Genomic DNA, 20,165 nt, shown 5'->3' with positions numbered 1-20,165 from the left:
GGCTCTGGAGGAGAGGAGAGGAGAGATGTTGTCTAGGCTCTGGAGGAGAGGAGAGGAGAGATGTTGTCTAGGCTCTGGAGGAGAGGAGAGGAGAGATGTTGTCTCGTCTCTGGAGGAGAGGAGAGATGTTGTCTCGTCTCTGGAGGAGAGGAGAGATGTTGTCTCGTCTCTGGAGGGAGGAGAGGAGAGATGTTGTCTAGTCTCTGGAGGGAGGAGAGGAGAGATGTTGTCTAGTCTCTGGAGGGAGGAGAGGAGAGATGTTGTCTTGTCTCTGGAGGGAGGAGAGGAGAGATGTTGTCTTGTCTCTGGAGGGAGGAGAGGAGAGATGTTGTCTAGGCTCTGGAGGGAGGAGAGGAGAGATGTTGTCTTGGCTCTGGAGGGAGGAGAGGAGAGATGTTGTCTAGTCTCTGGAGGAGAGGAGGGAGGAGAGGAGAGATGTTGTCTAGTCTCTGGAGGAGAGGAGAGATGTTGTCTAGTCTCTGGAGGAGAGGAGGGAGGAGAGGAGAGATGTTGTCTCTGGAGGAGAGGAGGGTAGAGATGTTGTCTTGGCTCTGGAGGAGAGGAGAGATGTTGTCTCTGGAGGAGAGGAGAGATGTCTCTGGAGGAGAGGAGAGATGTTGTCTCTGGAGGAGAGGAGAGATGTTGTCTAGTCTCTGGAGGAGAGGAGAGATGTTGTCTAGGCTCTGGAGGAGAGGAGAGATGTTGTCTAGGCTCTGGAGGAGAGGAGAGATGTTGTCTAGGCTCTGGAGGAGAGGAGAGATGTTGTCTAGTCTCTGGAGGAGAGGAGAGATGTTGTCTAGGCTCTGGAGGAGAGGAGAGGAGAGATGTTGTCTAGGCTCTGGAGGAGAGATGTTGTCTCGTCTCTGGAGGAGAGATGTTGTCTCGTCTCTGGAGGAGAGATGTTGTCTAGTCTCTGGAGGAGAGATGTTGTCTAGTCTCTGGAGGAGAGGAGAGATGTTGTCTAGTCTCTGGAGGAGAGGAGAGATGTTGTCTAGTCTCTGGAGGAGAGGAGGGATGTTGTCTAGTCTCTGGAGGGAGGAGAGGAGAGATGTTGTCTAGGCTCTGGAGGGAGGAGAGGAGAGATGTTGTCTAGGCTCTGGAGGGAGGAGAGGAGAGATGTTGTCTAGGCTCTGGAGGGAGGAGAGGAGAGATGTTGTCTAGGCTCTGGAGGGAGGAGAGGAGAGATGTTGTCTAGGCTCTGGAGGGAGGAGAGGAGAGATGTTGTCTAGGCTCTGGAGGGAGGAGAGGAGAGATGTTGTCTAGGCTCTGGAGGGAGGAGAGGAGAGATGTTGTCTAGGCTCTGGAGGGAGGAGAGGAGAGATGTTGTCTAGGCTCTGGAGGGAGGAGAGGAGAGATGTTGTCTAGGCTCTGTAGGGAGGAGAGGAGAGATGTTGTCTAGGCTCTGGAGGGAGGAGAGGAGAGATGTTGTCTAGGCTCTGTAGGGAGGAGAGGAGAGATGTTGTCTAGGCTCTGGAGGGAGGAGAGGAGAGATGTTGTCTAGGCTCTGGAGGGAGGAGGAGAGATGTTGTCTTGGCTCTGGAGGAGAGGAGAGATATTGTCTAGGCTCTGGAGGAGAGGAGAGATGTTGTCTAGGCTCTGGAGGAGAGGAGAGATGTCTTGTCTCTGGAGGAGAGGAGAGGAGAGATGTTGTCTAGTCTCTGGAGGAGAGGAGAGATGTTGTCTAGTCTCTGGAGGAGAGGAGAGATGTTGTCTTGGCTCTGGAGGAGAGGAGAGATGTTGTCTTGGCTCTGGAGGAGAGGAGAGATGTTGTCTTGGCTCTGGAGGAGAGGAGAAGAGAGATGTTGTCTTGGCTCTGGAGGAGAAGAGAGATGTTGTCTTGGCTCTGGAGGAGAGGAGAGATGTTGTCTAGGCTCTGGAGGAGAGGAGAGATGTTGTCTCTGGAGGAGAGGAGAGATGTTGTCTAGTCTCTGGAGGAGGGTAAAGATGTTGTCTTGGCTCTGGAGGAGAGGAGAGATGTTGTCTTGGCTCTGGAGAGAGGAGGGTAGAGATGTTGTCTTGGCTCTGGAGGAGGGTAGAGAGGAGAGATGGTGTCTTGGCTCTGGAGGAGAGGAGGGTAGAGAGGGGAGGAGAGACGTTGTCTTGGCTCTGGAGGAGGGTAGAGGAGAGGGGAGATGTTGTCTTGGCTCTGGAGGAGGGTAGAGGAGAGATGGTGTCTTGGCTCTGGAGGAGAGGAGGGAGGAGAGGAGGGAGGGGAGGAGAGATGTTGTCTTGGCTCTGGAGGAGAGGGGAGATGTTGTCTTGGCTCTGGGGGAGAGGAGGGTAGAGAGGGGAGGAGAGACGTTGTCTTGGCTCTGGAGGAGAGGAGGGAGGAGAGGGGAGATGTTGTCTTGGCTCTGGAGGAGAGGAGGGAGGAGAGGAGGGAGGGGAGGAGAGATGTTGTCTTGGCTCTGGAGGAGAGGAGAGATGTTGTCTTGGCTCTGGAGGAGAGGAGAGATGTTGTCTAGTCTCTGGAGGAGAGGAGAGACGTTGTCTAGTCTCTGGAGGAGAGGAGAGACGTTGTCTAGTCTCTGGAGGGAGGAGAGGGGAGGAGAGATGTTGTCTTGGCTCTGGAGGAGAGGAGGGAGGAGAGGGGAGGAGAGACGTTGTCTTGGCTCTGGGGGAGAGGAGGGTAGAGAGGGGAGGAGAGACGTAGTCTTGGCTCTGGAGGAGAGGAGGGAGGAGAGGGGAGATGTTGTCTTGGCTCTGGAGGAGAGGAGAGATGTTGTCTTGGCTCTGGAGGAGAGGAGAGATGTTTAGTCTCTGGAGGAGAGGAGAGACGTTGTCTAGTCTCTGGAGGAGAGGAGGGTAGAGATGTTGTCTAGTCTCTGGAGGGAGGAGAGGGGAGGAGAGATGTTGTCTTGGCTCTGGAGGAGAGGAGGGAGGAGAGGGGAGGAGAGACGTTGTCTTGGCTCTGGGGGAGAGGAGGGTAGAGAGGGGAGGAGAGACGTAGTCTTGGCTCTGGAGGAGAGGAGGGAGGAGAGGGGAGGAGAGACGTTGTCTTGGCTCTGGAGGAGAGGAGGGAGGAGAGGGGAGGAGAGACGTTGTCTTGGCTCTGGGGGAGAGGAGGGTAGAGAGGGGAGGAGAGACGTAGTCTTGGCTCTGGAGGAGAGGAGGGAGGAGAGGGGAGGAGAGACGTTGTCTTGGCTCTGGGGGAGAGGAGGGTAGAGAGGGGAGGAGAGATGTTGTCTTGGCTCTGGAGGAGAGGAGAGATGTTGTCTAGTCTCTGGAGGAGAGGAGAGACGTTGTCTTGGCTCTGGGGGAGAGGAGGGTAGAGATGTTGTCTAGTCTCTGGAGGAGAGGAGGGAGGAGAGGGGAGGAGAGATGTTGTCTTGGCTCTGGAGGAGAGGAGGGAGGAGAGGGGAGGAGAGACGTTGTCTTGTGGCTCCATCTGAGAGGAATTATGTAAACATGATGTCATGGTGTTCAGAGCTGGTGGGGGGATGCAATTAAACAGAACTAACTTTCTCTTTCTTTGTCGCTCTCTCAATCTATCTTTTATCTCTCTCTCTCTGCCTGCCTCTTTCTCCAGTGTTCTGCTCTGGTGAGAGGAATGGGGAAATACCCTGAGAGACGGATAAAGAAATGTTTATTTAATGAGTGATGTAAGAGAGCTGAAAGAACTGTGTGTGTGTGTGTGTGTGTGTGTGTGTGTGTGTGTGTGTGTGTGTGTGTGTGTGTGTGTGTGTGTGTGTGTGTGTGTGTGTGTGTTGGTCAGCGTGCGTGCGCATGCATGCGTCTGTACATTTGTGTATGAGTGTGAGGGACGTGTGTGAAATCTTAGATTTTTTTCCCCCTCGATCAATCCCAGTCTATTCACTTTTTACTTCACTTTCTCAGTCCTTTACAGGCTGTTATGTCCCATAACAACAACACTTTCTCAGTCCTTTACAGGCTGTTATGTCCCATAACAACAACACTTTCTCAGTCCTTTACAGGCTGTTATGTCCCATAACAACAACACTTTCTCAGTCCTTTACAGGCTGTTATGTCCCATAACAACAACACTTTCTCAGTCCTTTACAGGCTGTTATGTCCCATAACAACAACACTATCTCAGTCCTTTACAGGCTGTTATGTCCCATAACAACAACACTTTCTCAGTCCTTTACAGGCTGTTATGTCCCGTAACTAAAACACTTTCTTCAATTGACAACTCATTCCAAGTGGTGATGTCACCCCTGGCTGTTGCAGCGCATAAGGAAACGGCTTACGTCAGCGTGTGAGGTAGTGTTGGTCGTGAGTAGCCAGACTCCTAACCACACCCCTTACTAATGATTCCAGTACGCTCTCCAGCTCTCGTTTCCAGGAAGTGAAGCCCACGCTGCTGCAGATACAGATTAGCGTCACATCTGGGCGATTCCACGACATCGGGAGATTGTTCTGGCAGTTCTCTCTCTCTCTCAAACTTAAATGGGAGTAAAGGATGTTTTTAAAATGCTTTTTTTACATTTTGTATCACAAACCATTTTTAAAATCCTGATGAAAGTGGCCATTTTAGACCTTTATATGCCTCCTGTCAGACCCCATGATCTGTTAACTATACATAATACAGACTACATCTGTCATTAGACCCTATTACATTTTTACATTTTAGTCATTTTAGCAGACGCTCTTATCCAGAGCGACTTACAGTAGTAGTGAATGCATACATTTCATAGATTTTCTTTCTCCGTACTGGTCCCCCGTGGGAATCGAACCCACAACCCTGGCGTTGCAAACACCATGCTCTACCAACTGAGCCACACGGGACCTGTTAACTCTACATGATACAGACATGAGGTTAAGATGTAAACCATACAGATCATGGGGTCTGACAGGAGGCATATAAAGGTCTAAAAGGGTCTAAAATGGCCACTTTCATCAGGATTTTAAAAAAAAATAATGTTTGTGATACAAAATGTAAAAGGACCCATGAGCACCAAAATGTGAAGTTTATGGGAGCATGTCAAATGGAAGCTAGGAGTCTCTATTTCTGGGAGCATGTCAAATGGAAGCTAGGAGGAGTCTCTATTTCTGGGAGCATGTCAAATGGAAGCTAGGAGGAGTCTCTATTTCTGGGAGCATGTCAAATGGAAGCTAGGAGGAGTCTCTATTTCTGGGAGCATGTCAAATGGAAGCTAGGAGTCTCTATTTCTGGGAGCATGTCAAATGGAAGCTAGGAGTCTCTATTTCTGGGAGCATGTCAAATGGAAGCTAGGAGTCTCTATTTCTGGGAGCATGTCAAATGGAAGCTAGGAGGAGTCTCTATTTCTGGGAGCATGTCAAATGGAAGCTAGGAGTCTCTATTTCTGGGAGCATGTCAAATGGAAGCTAGGAGTCTCTATTTCTGGGAGCATGTCAAATGGAAGCTAGGAGGAGTCTCTATTTCTGGGAGCATGTCAAATGGAAGCTAGGAGGAGTCTCTATTTCTGGGAGCATGTCAAATGGAAGCTAGGAGTCTCTATTTCTGGGAGCATGTCAAATGGAAGCTAGGAGTCTCTATTTCTGGGAGCATGTCAAATGGAAGCTAGGAGGAGTCTCTATTTCTGGGAGCATGTCAAATGGAAGCTAGGCGTCTCTATTTCTGGGAGCATGTCAAATGGAAGCTAGGAGGAGTCTCTATTTCTGGGAGCATGTCAAATGGAAGCTAGGAGGAGTCTCTATTTCTGGGAGCATGTCAAATGGAAGCTAGGAGGAGTCTCTATTTCTGGGAGCATGTCAAATGGAAGCTAGGAGGAGTCTCTATTTCTGGGAGCATGTCAAATGGAAGCTAGGTGTCTCTATTTCTGGGAGCATGTCAAATGGAAGCTAGGAGGAGTCTCTATTTCTGGGAGCATGTCAAATGGAAGCTAGGTGTCTCTATTTCTGGGAGCATGTCAAATGGAAGCTAGGAGTCTCTATTTCTGGGAGCATGTCAAATGGAAGCTAGGCAGAGTCTCTATTTCTGGGAGCATGTCAAATGGAAGCTAGGCAGAGTCTCTATTTCTGGGAGCATGTCAAATGGAAGCTAGGCAGAGTCTCTATTTCTGGGAGCATGTCAAATGGAAGCTAGGTGTCTCTATTTCTGGGAGCATGTCAAATGGAAGCTAGGAGTCTATTTCTGGGAGCATGTCAAATGGAAGCTAGGAGTCTATTTCTGGGAGCATGTCAAATGGAAGCTAGGAGGAGTCTATATTTCTGGGAGCATGTCAAATGGAAGCTAGGAGTCTATTTCTGGGAGCATGTCAAATGGAAGCTAGGAGGAGTCTCTATTTCTGGGAGCATGTCAAATGGAAGCTAGGAGTCTCTATTTCTGGGAGCATGTCAAATGGAAGCTAGGAGTCTCTATTTCTGGGAGCATGTCAAATGGAAGCTAGGAGGAGTCTCTATTTCTGGGAGCATGTCAAATGGAAGCTAGGAGGAGTCTCTATTTCTGGGAGTATGTCAAATGGAAGCTAGGGGAGTCTATTTCTGGGAGCATATCAAATGGAAGCTAGGGTCTCTATTTCTGGGAGCATGTCAAATGGAAGCTAGGAGGAGTCTCTATTTCTGGGAGCATGTCAAATGGAAGCTAGGAGGAGTCTCTATTTCTGGGAGCATGTCAAATGGAAGCTAGGAGTCTCTATTTCTGGGAGCATGTCAAATGGAAGCTCGGAGGAGTCTCTATTTCTGGGAGCATGTCAAATGGAAGCTAGGAGGAGTCTCTATTTCTGGGAGCATGTCAAATGGAAGCTAGGAGGAGTCTCTATTTCTGGGAGCATGTCAAATGGAATCTAGGAGGAGTCTCTATTTCTGGGAGCATGTCAAATGGAAGCTAGGAGGAGTCTCTATTTCTGGGAGCATGTCAAATGGAAGCTAGGAGTCTCTATTTCTGGGAGCATGTCAAATGGAAGCTAAGAGTCTCTATTTCTGGGAGCATGTCAAATGGAAGCTAGGAGTCTCTATTTCTGGGAGCATGTCAAATGGAAGCTAAGAGTCTCTATTTCTGGGAGCATGTCAAATGGAAGCTAGGAGGAGTCTCTATTTCTGGGAGCATGTCAAATGGAAGCTAGGAGTCTCTATTTCTGGGAGCATGTCAAATGGAAGCTAGGAGTCTCTATTTCTGGGAGCATGTCAAATGGAAGCTAGGAGTCTCTATTTCTGGGAGCATGTCAAATGGAAGCTAGGAGGAGTCTCTATTTCTGGGAGCATGTCAAATGTAAGCTGGGAGGAGTCTCTATTTCTGGGAGCATGTCAAATGGAAGCTAGGTGTCTCTATTTCTGGGAGCATGTCAAATGGAAGCTAGGAGTCTCTATTTCTGGGAGCATGTCAAATGGAAGCTAGGAGGAGTCTCTATTTCTGGGAGCATGTCAAATGGAAGCTAGGTGTCTCTATTTCTGGGAGCATGTCAAATGGAAGCTAGGAGGAGTCTCTATTTCTGGGAGCATGTCAAATGGAAGCTAGGTGTCTCTATTTCTGGGAGCATGTCAAATGGAAGCTAGGAGGAGTCTCTATTTCTGGGAGCATGTCAAATGGAAGCTAGGTGTCTCTATTTCTGGGAGCATGTCAAATGGAAGCTAGGAGTCTCTATTTCTGGGAGCATGTCAAATGGAAGCTAGGCAGAGTCTCTATTTCTGGGAGCATGTCAAATGGAAGCTAGGCAGAGTCTCTATTTCTGGGAGCATGTCAAATGGAAGCTAGGTGTCTATTTCTGGGAGCATGTCAAATGGAAGCTAGGAGGAGTCTCTATTTCTGGGAGCATGTCAAATGTAAGCTGGGAGGAGTCTCTATTTCTGGGAGCATGTCAAATGGAAGCTAGGTGTCTCTATTTCTGGGAGCATGTCAAATGGAAGCTAGGAGTCTCTATTTCTGGGAGCATGTCAAATGGAAGCTAGGAGGAGTCTCTATTTCTGGGAGCATGTCAAATGGAAGCTAAGAGTCTCTATTTCTGGGAGCATGTCAAATGGAAGCTAGGAGGAGTCTCTATTTCTGGGAGCATGTCAAATGGAAGCTAGGAGTCTCTATTTCTGGGAGCATGTCAAATGGAAGCTAGGAGTCTCTATTTCTGGGAGCATGTCAAATGGAAGCTAGGAGGAGTCTCTATTTCTGGGAGCATGTCAAATGGAAGCTAGGTGGAGTCTCTATTTCTGGGAGCATGTCAAATGGAAGCTAGGAGTCTTTTTCTGGGAGCATGTCAAATGGAAGCTAGGAGTCTATTTCTGGGAGCATGTCAAATGGAAGCTAGGAGTCTCTATTTCTGTGAGCATGTGAAATGGAAGCTAGGAGTCTCTATTTCTGGGAGCATGTCAAATGGAAGCTAAGAGGAGTCTCTATTTCTGGGAGCATGTCAAATGGAAGCTAGGAGTCTCTATTTCTGGGAGCATGTCAAATGGAAGCTAGGAGTCTCTATTTCTGGGAAATGTATATTGTTTTCAACCGCTTTTCATTGTAAACATTTTGAATAAGCAGTTGGAAAACAGATGGGAAATTATATTAGTCACAAACCAGTTAGGATCACAAGTTTGTGCAGTAGAGTACAGTGTAGAAAGGTACAGGAAAGGGCAGGGAAAGGCAGGGAAAGGCATGGCACGGAAAGGCAGGGCAGGGAAAGGCAGGGCAGGGAAAGGCAGGGCAGGGAAAGGCAGGGCAGGGAAAGGCAGGGCAGGGCAGGGAAAGGCAGGGCAGGGCAGGGAAAGGCAGGGCAGGGCAGGGAAAGGCAGGGCACGGCAGGGCAGGGCACGGCACGGCAGGGAAAGGCAGGGCACGGCAGGGCAGGGAAAGGCAGGGCAGGGAAAGGCAGGGCACGGAAAGGCAGGGCACGGAAAGGTATAGTAAAGAAAGGTACATTAAAGAAAAGCATAGTATGGTAGTCAGAGTACAGTAAAGGTCCAGCAAAAAGTTGAGTATAGTTCAGGACTCTATAATGTAGTGTACTGAACTCTACTGTATTATAATGAACTTTACTGTACTGCCCTCTACTGTATTATAATGAACTTTACTGTACTGCCCTCTACTGTACTTTGATGTCCAAACTTGTGATCCACAGATGTCTATGATTGATTGGTCCAGACCAACCAAATGTGGTTTTGCTACTCTGTATTAAAGTCTATATTGAATTCACAAAGTTCTTGCAAGAGTATTATGTTCTTAAGACAATTTTCCACGACACGTATTGTCCAGCCCATGACGTGTTTTCCCTGTAGGGATGGATTGAAGTGCTTGAGGACTAGTTGAAGAACATTGATAGAGGACATGAGAAGACCCTCGTATTGTTATCTGGTCCATGTAGTATGTATTTTAACCTGTGTGTGTGTTTGTCCTTTCTCTCAAGGTGAAGACTTTACCAGACCGGAGGAGTTGAGCTCGGAGCCGACCAGACCGGAGGAGTTGAGCCCAGAGCCGACCAGAGTTGAGTTGAGCTCAGAGCCGACCAGACCGGAGGAGTTGAGCTCAGAGCCGACCAGGCCGGAGGAGTTGAGCCCAGAGCCGACCAGGCCGGAGGAGTTGAGCTCAGAGCCGACCAGGCCGGAGGAGTTGAGCTCAGAGCCGACCAGGCCGGAGGAGTTGAGCTCAGAGCCGACCAGGCCGGAGGAGTTGAGCTCAGAGCCGACCAGGCCGGAGGAGTTGAGCTCAGAGCCGACCAGACCGGCGGAGTTGAGCTCAGAGCCGACCAGGCCGGAGGAGTTGAGCTCAGAGTTCCACAAGATCGCTTCCTGATGATGACAGTAAACATGGGTGAGTAGCATGCAGCAACACACACACACACACACACACACACACACACACACACACACACACACGTCCGTGCTTCGCGGTTGGGATGGTGTTCTTTGGCTTGCAAGCCTCCCCCTTTTTCCTCTAAACATAACGATGGTCATTATTGCCAAACAGTTCTATTTTTGTTTCATCAGACTAGAGGACATTTCTCCAAAAAGCATGTGCAGTTGCAAACCGTAGTCTGGCTTTTTTTATGGCGGTTTTGGAGCAGTGACTTCTTCCTTGCTGAGCGGCCTTTCAGGTTATGTCGATATAGGACTCGTTTTACTGTGGATATAGATAATTTTGTACCTGTTTCCTCCATCTTCACAAGGTCCTTTGCTGTTGTTCTGGGATTGATTTGCACTTTTCGCACCAAAGTACGTTCATCTCTAGGAGACAGAACGCGTCTCCTTCCTGAGCGGTATGACGGCTGCGTGGTCCCATGGTGTTTATACTTGCGTACTATTGTTTGTACAGATGAACATGGTACCTTCAGGCATTTGGAAATTGCTCCCAAGGATGAACCAGACTTGTGGAGGTCTACAGTTTTTTTTCTGAGGTCTTGGCTGATTTCTTTAGATTTTCCCATGATGTCAAGCAAAGAGGCACTGAGTTTGAAGGTAGGCCTTGAAATACATCCACAGATACACCTCCAATTGACTCAAATGATGTCAATTAGCCTATCAGAAGCTTCTAAAGCCATGACATCATTTTCTGGAATTTTCCAAGCTGTTTAAAGGCACAGTCAACTTAGCGTATGTAAACTTCTGACCCACTGGAATTGTGATACAGTGAATTATAAGTGAAATAATCTGTCCGTAAACAATTGTTGGAAAAATGACTTGTGTCATGCACAAAGTAGATGTCCTAACTGACTTGCCAAAACTATAGTTTGTTAACAAGAGATTTGTGGAGTGGTTGAAAAACGAGTTTTAATGACTCCAACCTAAGTGGATGTAAACTTCCGACTTCAACTTTATTTATGTATGACATCTCTATAACATGTCTGTCTGTCTATTTGTTCCCTAATTGATGTGACTCTCTAGTACAGTGGGGGGAAAGTATTTGATCCCCTGCTGATTTTGTAGGTTTGCCCACTGACAAAGAAATGATCAGTCTATAATTTTAATGTTAGGTTTATATGAACAGTGAGAGACAGAATGACAACAAAAGAATCCAGAAAAACGCATGTCAAAAATGTTATAAATTGATTTGCATTTTAATGAGGGAAATAAGTATTTGACCCTTCTGCAAAACATGACTTAGTACTTGGTGGCAAAACCCTTGTTGGCAATCACAGAGGTCAGACGTTTCTTGTAGTTGGCCACCAGGTTTGCACACATCTCAGGAGGGATTTTGTCCCACTCCTCTTTGCAGATCTTCTCCAAGTCATTAAGGTTTCAAGGCTGACATTTGGCAACTCGAACCTTCAGCTCCCTCCACAGATTTTCTATGGGATTAAGGTCTGGAGACTGGCTAGGCCACTCCAGGACCTTAATGTGCTTCTTCTTGAGCCACTCCTTTGTTGCCTTGGCCGTGTGTTTTGGGTCATTGTCATGCTGGAATACCCATCCACGACCCATTTTCAATGCCCTGGCTGAGGGAAGGAGGTTCTCACCCAAGATTTGACGGTGCATGGCCCCTGTCCATCGTCCCTTTGATGCGGTGAAGTTGTCCTGTCCCCTTAGCAGAAAAACACCCCCAAAACATAATGTTTCCACCTCCATGTTTGGGGATGGTGTTCTTGGGGTCATAGGCAGCATTCCTTCTCCTCCAAACACGGCGAGTTGAGTTGATGCCAAAGAGCTCCATTTTGGTCTCATCTGACCACAACACTTTCACCAGTTGTCCTCTGATTCATTCAGATGTTCATTGGCAAACTACAGACGGGCATGTATATGTATTCTTGAGCAGGGGGACCTTGCGGGCGCTGCAGGATTTCAGTCCTTCACGGCGTAGTGTGTTACCAATTGTTTTCTTGGTGACTATGGACCCAGCTGCCTTGAGATCATTGACAAGATTCTCCCGTGTAGTTCTGGGCTGATTCCTCACAGTTCTCATGATCATTGCAACTCCACGAGGTGAGATCTTGCATGGAGCCCCAGGCCGAGGGATATTGACAGTTCTTTTGTGTTTCTTCCATTTGCGAATAATCACACCAACTGTTGTCACCTTCTCACCAAGCTGCTTGGTGATGGTCTTGTAGCCCATTCCAGCCTTGTGTAGGTCTACAATCTTGTCCCTGACATCCTTGGAGAGCTCTTTGGTCTTGGCCATGGTTGAGAGTTTGGAATCTGATTAATTGATTGCTTCTGTGGACAGGTGTCTTTTTACAGGTAACAAGCTGCGGTTAGGAGCACTCCCTTTAACCTGTCTGGGAACCTGGGATGCTTGCGTCCCACCCTAGTCAACAGCCAGTGGAATCGCGTCACGCGAAATACAAATACCTCATAAATGCTATAACTTCAATTTCTCAAACATATGACTATTTTACACCATTTTATAGATACACCTCTCCTGAATCGAACCACGTTGTCCGATTTTTCAAAAAGGCTTTACAGCAAAAGCAAAACATTAGATTATGTTAGGAGAGTACCCTGCCAAAAAAAATCACACTGCCATTTTCAAAGCAACTAGCATGCATCACAAATACCCAAAACACAGCTAAATGCAGCACTAACCTTTGACAATCTTCATCAGATGACACTCCTAAGACATCATGTTACACAATACATGCATTTTCTTGTTCGATAAAGTTCATATTTATATATAAAAACAGCATTTTACATCGGCGTGTGACGTTCAGAAAATATTTTCCCTCAAATGCTTCCGGTGACTCAGCGCTACAATTTACAAAATTACTATTCGAAAACATTGTTAAAATTTAATATTGTCATTCAAATAATTATAGATTAACATTTCGTGAATGCAACCGCATTGCCAGATTTTAAAATAACTTTACTGGGAAATCACACTTTGCAATAAACGACGTGGTATGCTCAGAAAAATAGGCTAGGTGATACATGTTAGCGCCATCTTGGAACCATCTAAAATCAAATATACTATTGTAAATATTCCCTTACCTTTGATTATCTTCATCAGAAGGCACTTCCAGGAATCCCAGGTCCACAACAAATGTAGTTTTGTTCGAAAAAGTTAATAATTTATGTCCCAATAGTTCCTTCTTGTTAGCGCGTTCCGAAGGCTACTCATAATGTACGAGGCGCGCTGGACTTGTCGTCACGAATGTGCAAAAAAACTATATTTACGTTCGTTCAAACATGTCAAACGTTGTATAACATAAATCTTTAGGGCCTTTTTCAACCAGAGCTTCAATAATATTCAAGGCGGACGATTGCATTGTCTTACTAAACGTTTCGGAACAAAAGGGTTCCCATGGGCGCCCGCGTCATAGTAGTAATGGCCCTCCCTCTGTGACCAACTTCCCAAGCCTCTCTTTCGGTCAGTTTGTACCATAGAAGACTAAAACCACTTTGTAAAGACTGTTGACATCTAGTGGAAGCCTTAGGAAGTGCTAAATGATTAATAAGTCCCTGTGTGTTTCAATGGCAAAGGCTTGAAAGTGATTCCACACATCAGATTTCCACTTCCTGTTAGGATTTGTCTCAGGGTTTTGACTGCCATATGAGTTCTGTTATACTCACAGACACCATTCAAACAGTTTTAGAAACTTTGGAGTGTTTTCTATCCAAATCTACAAATCTATATGCATATTCTAGTTACTGGGCAGGAGTAGTAACCAGATTAAATCGGGTACGTTTTTTATCTGGCCGTGCAAATACTGCCCCCTATCCCCAACAGGTTTTAAGAGTGTGCTCCTAATCTCAGCTCGTTACCTGTATAAAAGACACCTGGGAGCCAGAAATCTTTCTGACTGAGAGGGGGTCAAATACTTATTTCCCTCATTTAAAATGCAAATCAATTTATAACATTTTTGACATGCGTTTTTCTCGATATTTTTGTTGTTATTCTGTCTCTCACTGTTCAAATAAACCTACCATTAAAATTATAGACTGATCATTTCTTTGTCAGTTGGCAAACATACAAAATCAGCAGGGGATCAAATACTTTATTCCCCCACTGTATATTAATGTAACAGCTCTGTCTGTAGAGTATAACATCTCTGTCATTGATGTGAGTCTATAGTCGAGCATTGTTGTAACATTTCTTTGTCTCTCTGTGTTCCTCTAGATGACGAGGAGGCTCTGAACTCTATCATGAAGGACCTGGCGGCGTTGGGTCGCTGCTACGCCCAGCAACACGACAGCAGCAGCCACAAACCCAAGCCCAGGACCTTGCTGTCCAAACAGGTACATATCTTATGCCCCCTACCCTAGGCCCTGCCCGTAGCCCTCACCCTAGCCCCTTAGGCCCAACCCTAGCCTCTAACCTACCCCCTACCCTAATACCCTAGGCCCTGCCCGTAGCCCTCACCCTAGCCCCTTAGGCCTTACCCTAGCCTCTAACCTATCCCCTGCCCCTACCCTAATACCCAAGGCCCTGCCCGTAGCCCTCACCCCTTAGGCCCTACCCTAGCCTCTAACCTATCCCCTGCCCCTACTCTAATACCCAAGGCCCTGCCCGTAGCCCTGCCCTAGCCCCTTAGGCCCAACCCTAGCCTCTAACCTATCCCCTCCCCTACCCTAGCCCCTTAGGCCCAACCCTAGCCTCTAACCTATCCCCTGCCCCTACCCTAGCCCCTTAGGCCCTAGCCTCTAACCTATCCCCTGCCCCTACCCTAATACCCTAGCCCCTAGCCTTTACTCTAGCCTTACCCTAGCCTCTAACCTATCCCCTGCCCCTACCCTAATACCCTAGGTCATTCTCTAATACCCTAGCCTCTACTCATAGCCTCCACCCATCCCCTACCCTAAGACCCTAGCCTATATCCTAGCCTCTACCCATCCCCTGTCCCTGCCCTACCCTAAGACCCTACCCCCTACCGCTAGCCTAATATCCTAGCCCCTAGCCTTTACTCTAGCCTCTAACCTAGCCCCTATCCTTTACCCTAGCCTCTAACCTAGCCCCTATCCTTTACCCTAGCCTCTAACCTAGCCCCTAGCCTTTACCCTAGACTCTAACCTAGCCCCTAGCCTTTACTCTAGCCTCTAACCTAGCCCCTAGCCTTTACCCTAGCCTCTAACCTAGCCCCTATCCTTTACCCTAGACTCTAACCTAGCCCCTAGCCTTTACCCTAGCCTCTAACCTAGCCCCTAGCCTTCACCATATAGCCTTACAGCAACACAACAGCCATAAGCCCAGGGCCCTGCTATACACACAGGCCTATACCCCTAATACCCAGGGCCCTGCTATACACACAGGCCTATACCCCTAATACCCAGGGCCCTGCTATACACACAGGCCTATACCCCTAATACCCAGGGCCCTGCTATACACACAGGCCTATACCCCTAATACCCAGGACCCTGCTATACACACAGGCCTATACCCCTAATACCCAGGGCCCTGCTATACACACAGGCCTATACCCCTAATACCCAGGACCCTGCTATACACACAGGCCTATACCCCTAATACCCAGGACCCTGCTATACACACAGGCCTATACCCCTAATACCCAGGACCCTGCTATACACACAGGCCTATACCCCTAATACCCAGGACCCTGCTATACACACAGGCCTATACCCCTAATACCCAGGACCCTGCTATACACACAGGCCTATACCCCTAATACCCAGGGCCCTGCTATACACACAGGCCTATACCCCTAATACCCAGGGCCCTGCTATACACACAGGCCTATACCCCTAATACCCAGGACCCTGCTATACACACAGGCCTATACCCCTAATACCCAGGGCCCTGCTATACACACAGGCCTATACCCCTAATACCCAGGACCCTGCTATACACACAGGCCTATACCCCTAATACCCAGTAGTAGTAGTAGTAGTAGTAGTAGTAGTATTAATGATGGCGGTAGTAGTAGTATTAATGGTGGTAGTAGTCATATTAATGGTAGTAGTAGTATTAATGGTGGTAGTAGTAGTATTAATGATGGCGGTAGTAGTAGTATTAATGATGGCGGTAGTAGTATTAATGATGGCGGTGGTAGTATTAATGGTGGTAGTAGTAGTATTAATGGTGGTAGTAGTAGTATTAATGGTGGTAGTAGTAGTATTAATGATGGCGGTAGTAGTAGTATTACTGATGGCGGTAGTAGTATTAATGATGGCGGTGGTAGTATTAATGGTGGTAGTAGTAGTAGTATTCATGTTAGTAGTATTGATGGTGGTAGTAGTAGTAGTAGTAGTAGTATTAATGATGGCGGTAGTAGTATTAATGATGGTGGTAGTAGTAGTACTAGTAGTAGTAGTAGTAGTAGTAGTAGTAGTAGTAGTAGTAGTAGTAGTAGTATTAATGTTAGTAGTATTAATGGTAGTAGTACCTTAACTGGAGTCGAGTTCCCTCCCTCGTGAAAATCTAATTAGCACAATAAAACAATCTCCATTAAACTCTATCAGTTGAAGCTGGAGATGTGTTTTTACACTGGATTCTTCGCAATCCACCGTCTCCGCCGATGTGGCGCTTCTGCAACCGCAGTGAAAAGTGAGATATCTAGAGCTGTATTTATCAGACCATGAGACATCCCTAAAAAAAAATCTGACTTTTCACAAAATTGTCTGTAGCAGCCAAACAGTTTGTCCTGCGTCCTTTAATATGAAACCCTCTGTGGAAACACGTACATATAGATTTCCTAGTCTGAAGATCCCCTCTGTAGTATATGAAGACTGTTTAGCGCCAAAAATAAGGGCTTAAATACATGTCAGAAATAAATAACAAATGTTTCCTGGTCTTATATCTTTCAGATATTGTAAAGGCACTATAGAACAAACTTCCTTTTTGAAAGGTCTTAAAATTCAAGATCAAACAGCATAATGATCCTTGGTATGACCTTAAAACAATTCCATATACCCCTCCCCTTCCCGGCTTAGACTGTTTAGTGCCAAAAATAAGGGGAATAAATACCTAAAAAAATAAATTATAACAAATGTTTCCTGATATTTTCTTATATATCCCCCGGCTTAGACTGTTATTGGTTAATAGGCTTTATTTATAAAGTATTAATCAACTGTGAACAACAGAAGGTCAGTAATAATAATATCATAGTTAAATAACATCCATTTGGTTCAATAACTCCAAGGCACTTAACCACTACGTGCTTCAGTGGAGCAGCGTTGTGCTACCCTGTTCCCAGCCTGGTGACTGTCCGGTTGGGTGTTGTGACAGAATTCTTTTTTTTTTAAAATTTTTACGATATCCGTGCAAACTGACAAATAAATAAAGTATTGTATTACTTTATGTCTCTCCGTACAGGGATTAACAACACAGATACCATCAGATTTCTTTCACTTGATCTTTCCAACCTTATAATCCTCTCTGTTGCCGTTTTTCCTTTCAACAGGATTTAAGAGTCAAGCTGGAGCATGAGAGAGAGAAACGGTGAGTTGCAAACTTCCACTGTTTTTCTACTTCTCTTTCCAGTGAGGAGGGAGAAGTGGGGGTATCGTGTTGTACCATGAGATCTCATGGCCTTAATGTCTCAGTGAGGAGGGAGAAGTGGGGGTATTGTGTGATCTCATGGCCTTAATGTCTCAGTGAGGAGGAGAAGTGGGGGTATTGTGTTATACCATGAGATCTCATGGCCTTAATGCCTCAGTGAGGAGGGAGAAGTGGGGGTATCGTGTTATACCATGAGATCTCATGGCCTTAATGTCTCAGTGAGGAGGGAGAAGTGGGGGTATTGTGTTATACCATGAGATCTCATGGCCTTAATGTCTCAGTGAGGAGGAGAAGTGGGGGTATTGTGTTATACCATGAGATCTCATGGTCTTAATGTCTCAGTGAGGAGGGAGAAGTGGGGGTATTGTGTTATACCATGAGATCTCATGGCCTTAATGTCTCAGTGAGGAGGAGAAGTGGGGGTATTGTGTTATACCATGAGATCTCATGGTCTTAATGTCTCAGTGAGGAGGGAGAAGTGGGGGTATTGTGTTATACCATGAGATCTCATGGCCTTAATGTCTCAGTGAGGAGGAGAAGTGGGGGTATTGTGTTATACCATGAGATCTCATGGTCTTAATGTCTCAGTGAGGAGGGAGAAGTGGGGGTATTGTGTTATACCATGAGATCTCATGGCCTTAACCTCTTACATCTAGACGTTCCGCTAGCGGAACACCGCTCCAATATCCAATGATAGGCGTGGCGCGAATTACAAATTCCTCAAAAATACAAAAACTTCAATTTTTCAAACATATGACTATTTCACAGCATTTTAAAGACAAGACTCTCCTTTATCTAACCACACTGTCCGATTTCAAAAAGGCTTTACAGCGAAAGCAAAACATTAGATTATGTCAGCAGAGTACCAAGCCAGAAATAATCAGACACCCATTTTTCAAGCTAGCATATAATGTCACAAAAAACAAAACCACAGCTAAATGCAGTACTAACCTTTGATGATCTTCATCAGATGACACTCCTAGGACATTATGTTATACAATAGATGCATGTTTTGTTCAATCAAGTTCATATTTATATCAAAAAACAGCTTTTTACATTAGCATGTGACGTTCAGAACTAGCATACCCCCCGCAAACATCCGGTGAATTTACTAAATTACTCACGATAAACGTTCACAAAAAACATAACAATTATTTTAAGAATTATAGATACAGATCTCCTCTATGCACTCGATATGTCCGATTTTAAAATAGCTTTTCGGTGAAAGCACATTTTGCAATATTCTCAGTAGATAGCCCAGCCATCACGGCTAGCCATTTAGACACCGACCAAGTTTAGCCCTGATCAAACTCCGATTTACTATTACAAAAGTTTCATTACCTTTGTTGTCTTCGTCAGAATGCACTCCCAGGACTGCTACTTCAATAACAAATGTTGGTTTGGTCCAAAATAATCCATCGTTATATCCGAATAGCGGCGTTTTGTTCGTGCGTTCCAGACACTATCCGAAATGGTAAAGAAGGGTCGCGCGCATGGCGCAATTCGTGACAAAAAAAATCTAAATATTCCATTACCGTACTTCGAAGCATGTCAACCGCTGTTTAAAATAAATTTTTATGCCATTTTTCTCGTAGAAAAGCGATAATATTCCAAAAGGGAATCTCCTTTTCGGCAAACAGAGGAAAAAATCACAAAGACGGGGGCAGGCAGGTCACGCGCCTAAGCCCACAGTCCCTTGATCGGCCACTTGAGAAAGGCGATAATGTGTTTCAGCCTGGGGCTGGGATGACGACATTCAGGTTTTTCCCGGGCTCTGAGAGCCTATGGACGACGTAGGAAGTGTCACGTTAGAGCAGAGATCCTTAGTAAAAGATAGAGATGGCAAAGAAGTTCCAGAAATGGTCAGACAGGCCACTTCCTGTAAAGGAATCTCTCAGGTTTTGACCTGCCATTTGAGTTCTGTTATACTCACAGACACCATTCAAATAATTTTAGAAACTTTAGGGTGTTTTCTATCCATATATAATAAGTATATGCATATTCTAGTTACTGGGTAGGATTAGTAACCAGATTAAATCGGGTACGTTTTTTATCCAGCCGTGAAAATACTGCCCCCTAGCCATAAGAGGTTAATGCCTCAGTGAGGAGGGAGAAGTGGGGGTATTGTGTTATACCATGACTGAGATCTCATGGCCTTAATGTCTCATTGAGGAGGAGAAGTGGGGGTATTGTGTTATACCATGACTGAGATCTCATGGTCTTAATGCCTCAGTGAGGAGGGAGAAGTGGGGGTATTGTGTTATACCATGAGATCTCATGGCCTTAATGCCTCAGTGAGGAGGGAGAAGTGGGGGTATTGTGTTATACCATGACTGAGATCTCATGGCCTTAATGTCTCAGTGAGGAGGGAGAAGTGGGGGTATTGTGTTATACCATGAGATCTCATGGCCTTAATGTCTCAGTGAGGAGGGAGAGAAGTGGGGGTATTGTGTTATACCATGAGATCTCATGGCCTTAATGCCTCAGTGAGGAGGAGGAGAAGTGGGGGTATTGTGTTATACCATGACTGAGATCTCATGGCCTTAATGTCTCAGTGAGGAGGGAGAAGTGGGGGTATTGTGTTATACCATGAGATCTCATGGCCTTAATGTCTCAGTGAGGAGGGAGAGAAGTGGGGGTATTGTGTTATACCATGAGATCTCATGGCCTTAATGCCTCAGTGAGGAGGAGGAGAAGTGGGGGTATTGTGTTATACCATGAGATCTCATGGCCTTAATGCCTCAGTGAGGAGGGAGAAGTGGGGGTATTGTGTTATACCATGACTGAGATCTCATGGCCTTAATGTCTCAGTGAGGAGGGAGAAGTGGGGGTATTGTGTTATACCATGAGATCTCATGGCCTTAATGCCTCAGTGAGGAGGGAGAAGTGGGGGTATTGTGTTATACCATGAGATCTCATG

General features: G+C 46.2%; 1 protein-coding gene across 3 annotated transcripts in view; it reads left to right on the top strand.

The window, feature by feature from the left end:
- Positions 1–20,165, top strand: part of map3k22 (mitogen-activated protein kinase kinase kinase 22) — an 81,720-nt gene that overhangs the window by 16,817 nt on the left and 44,738 nt on the right. For all 3 annotated transcript variants that reach the window (XM_045710744.1, XM_045710743.1, XM_045710745.1), the window contains exons 2-4: positions 9,270–9,673; positions 13,910–14,028; positions 17,148–17,185. In XM_045710744.1, coding sequence (XP_045566700.1) covers positions 9,655–9,673; positions 13,910–14,028; positions 17,148–17,185 — 176 coding nt within the window. In that variant the 5' untranslated portion in view covers positions 9,270–9,654. The remainder of the gene's footprint in view (positions 1–9,269; positions 9,674–13,909; positions 14,029–17,147; positions 17,186–20,165) is intronic.

This window comes from Salmo salar, chromosome ssa29 (assembly GCF_905237065.1).
Source record: "Salmo salar chromosome ssa29, Ssal_v3.1, whole genome shotgun sequence".
In the NCBI taxonomy this organism is placed as follows: domain Eukaryota; kingdom Metazoa; phylum Chordata; class Actinopteri; order Salmoniformes; family Salmonidae; genus Salmo; species Salmo salar.
This window is presented reverse-complemented; position numbering and strand designations above follow the sequence as displayed.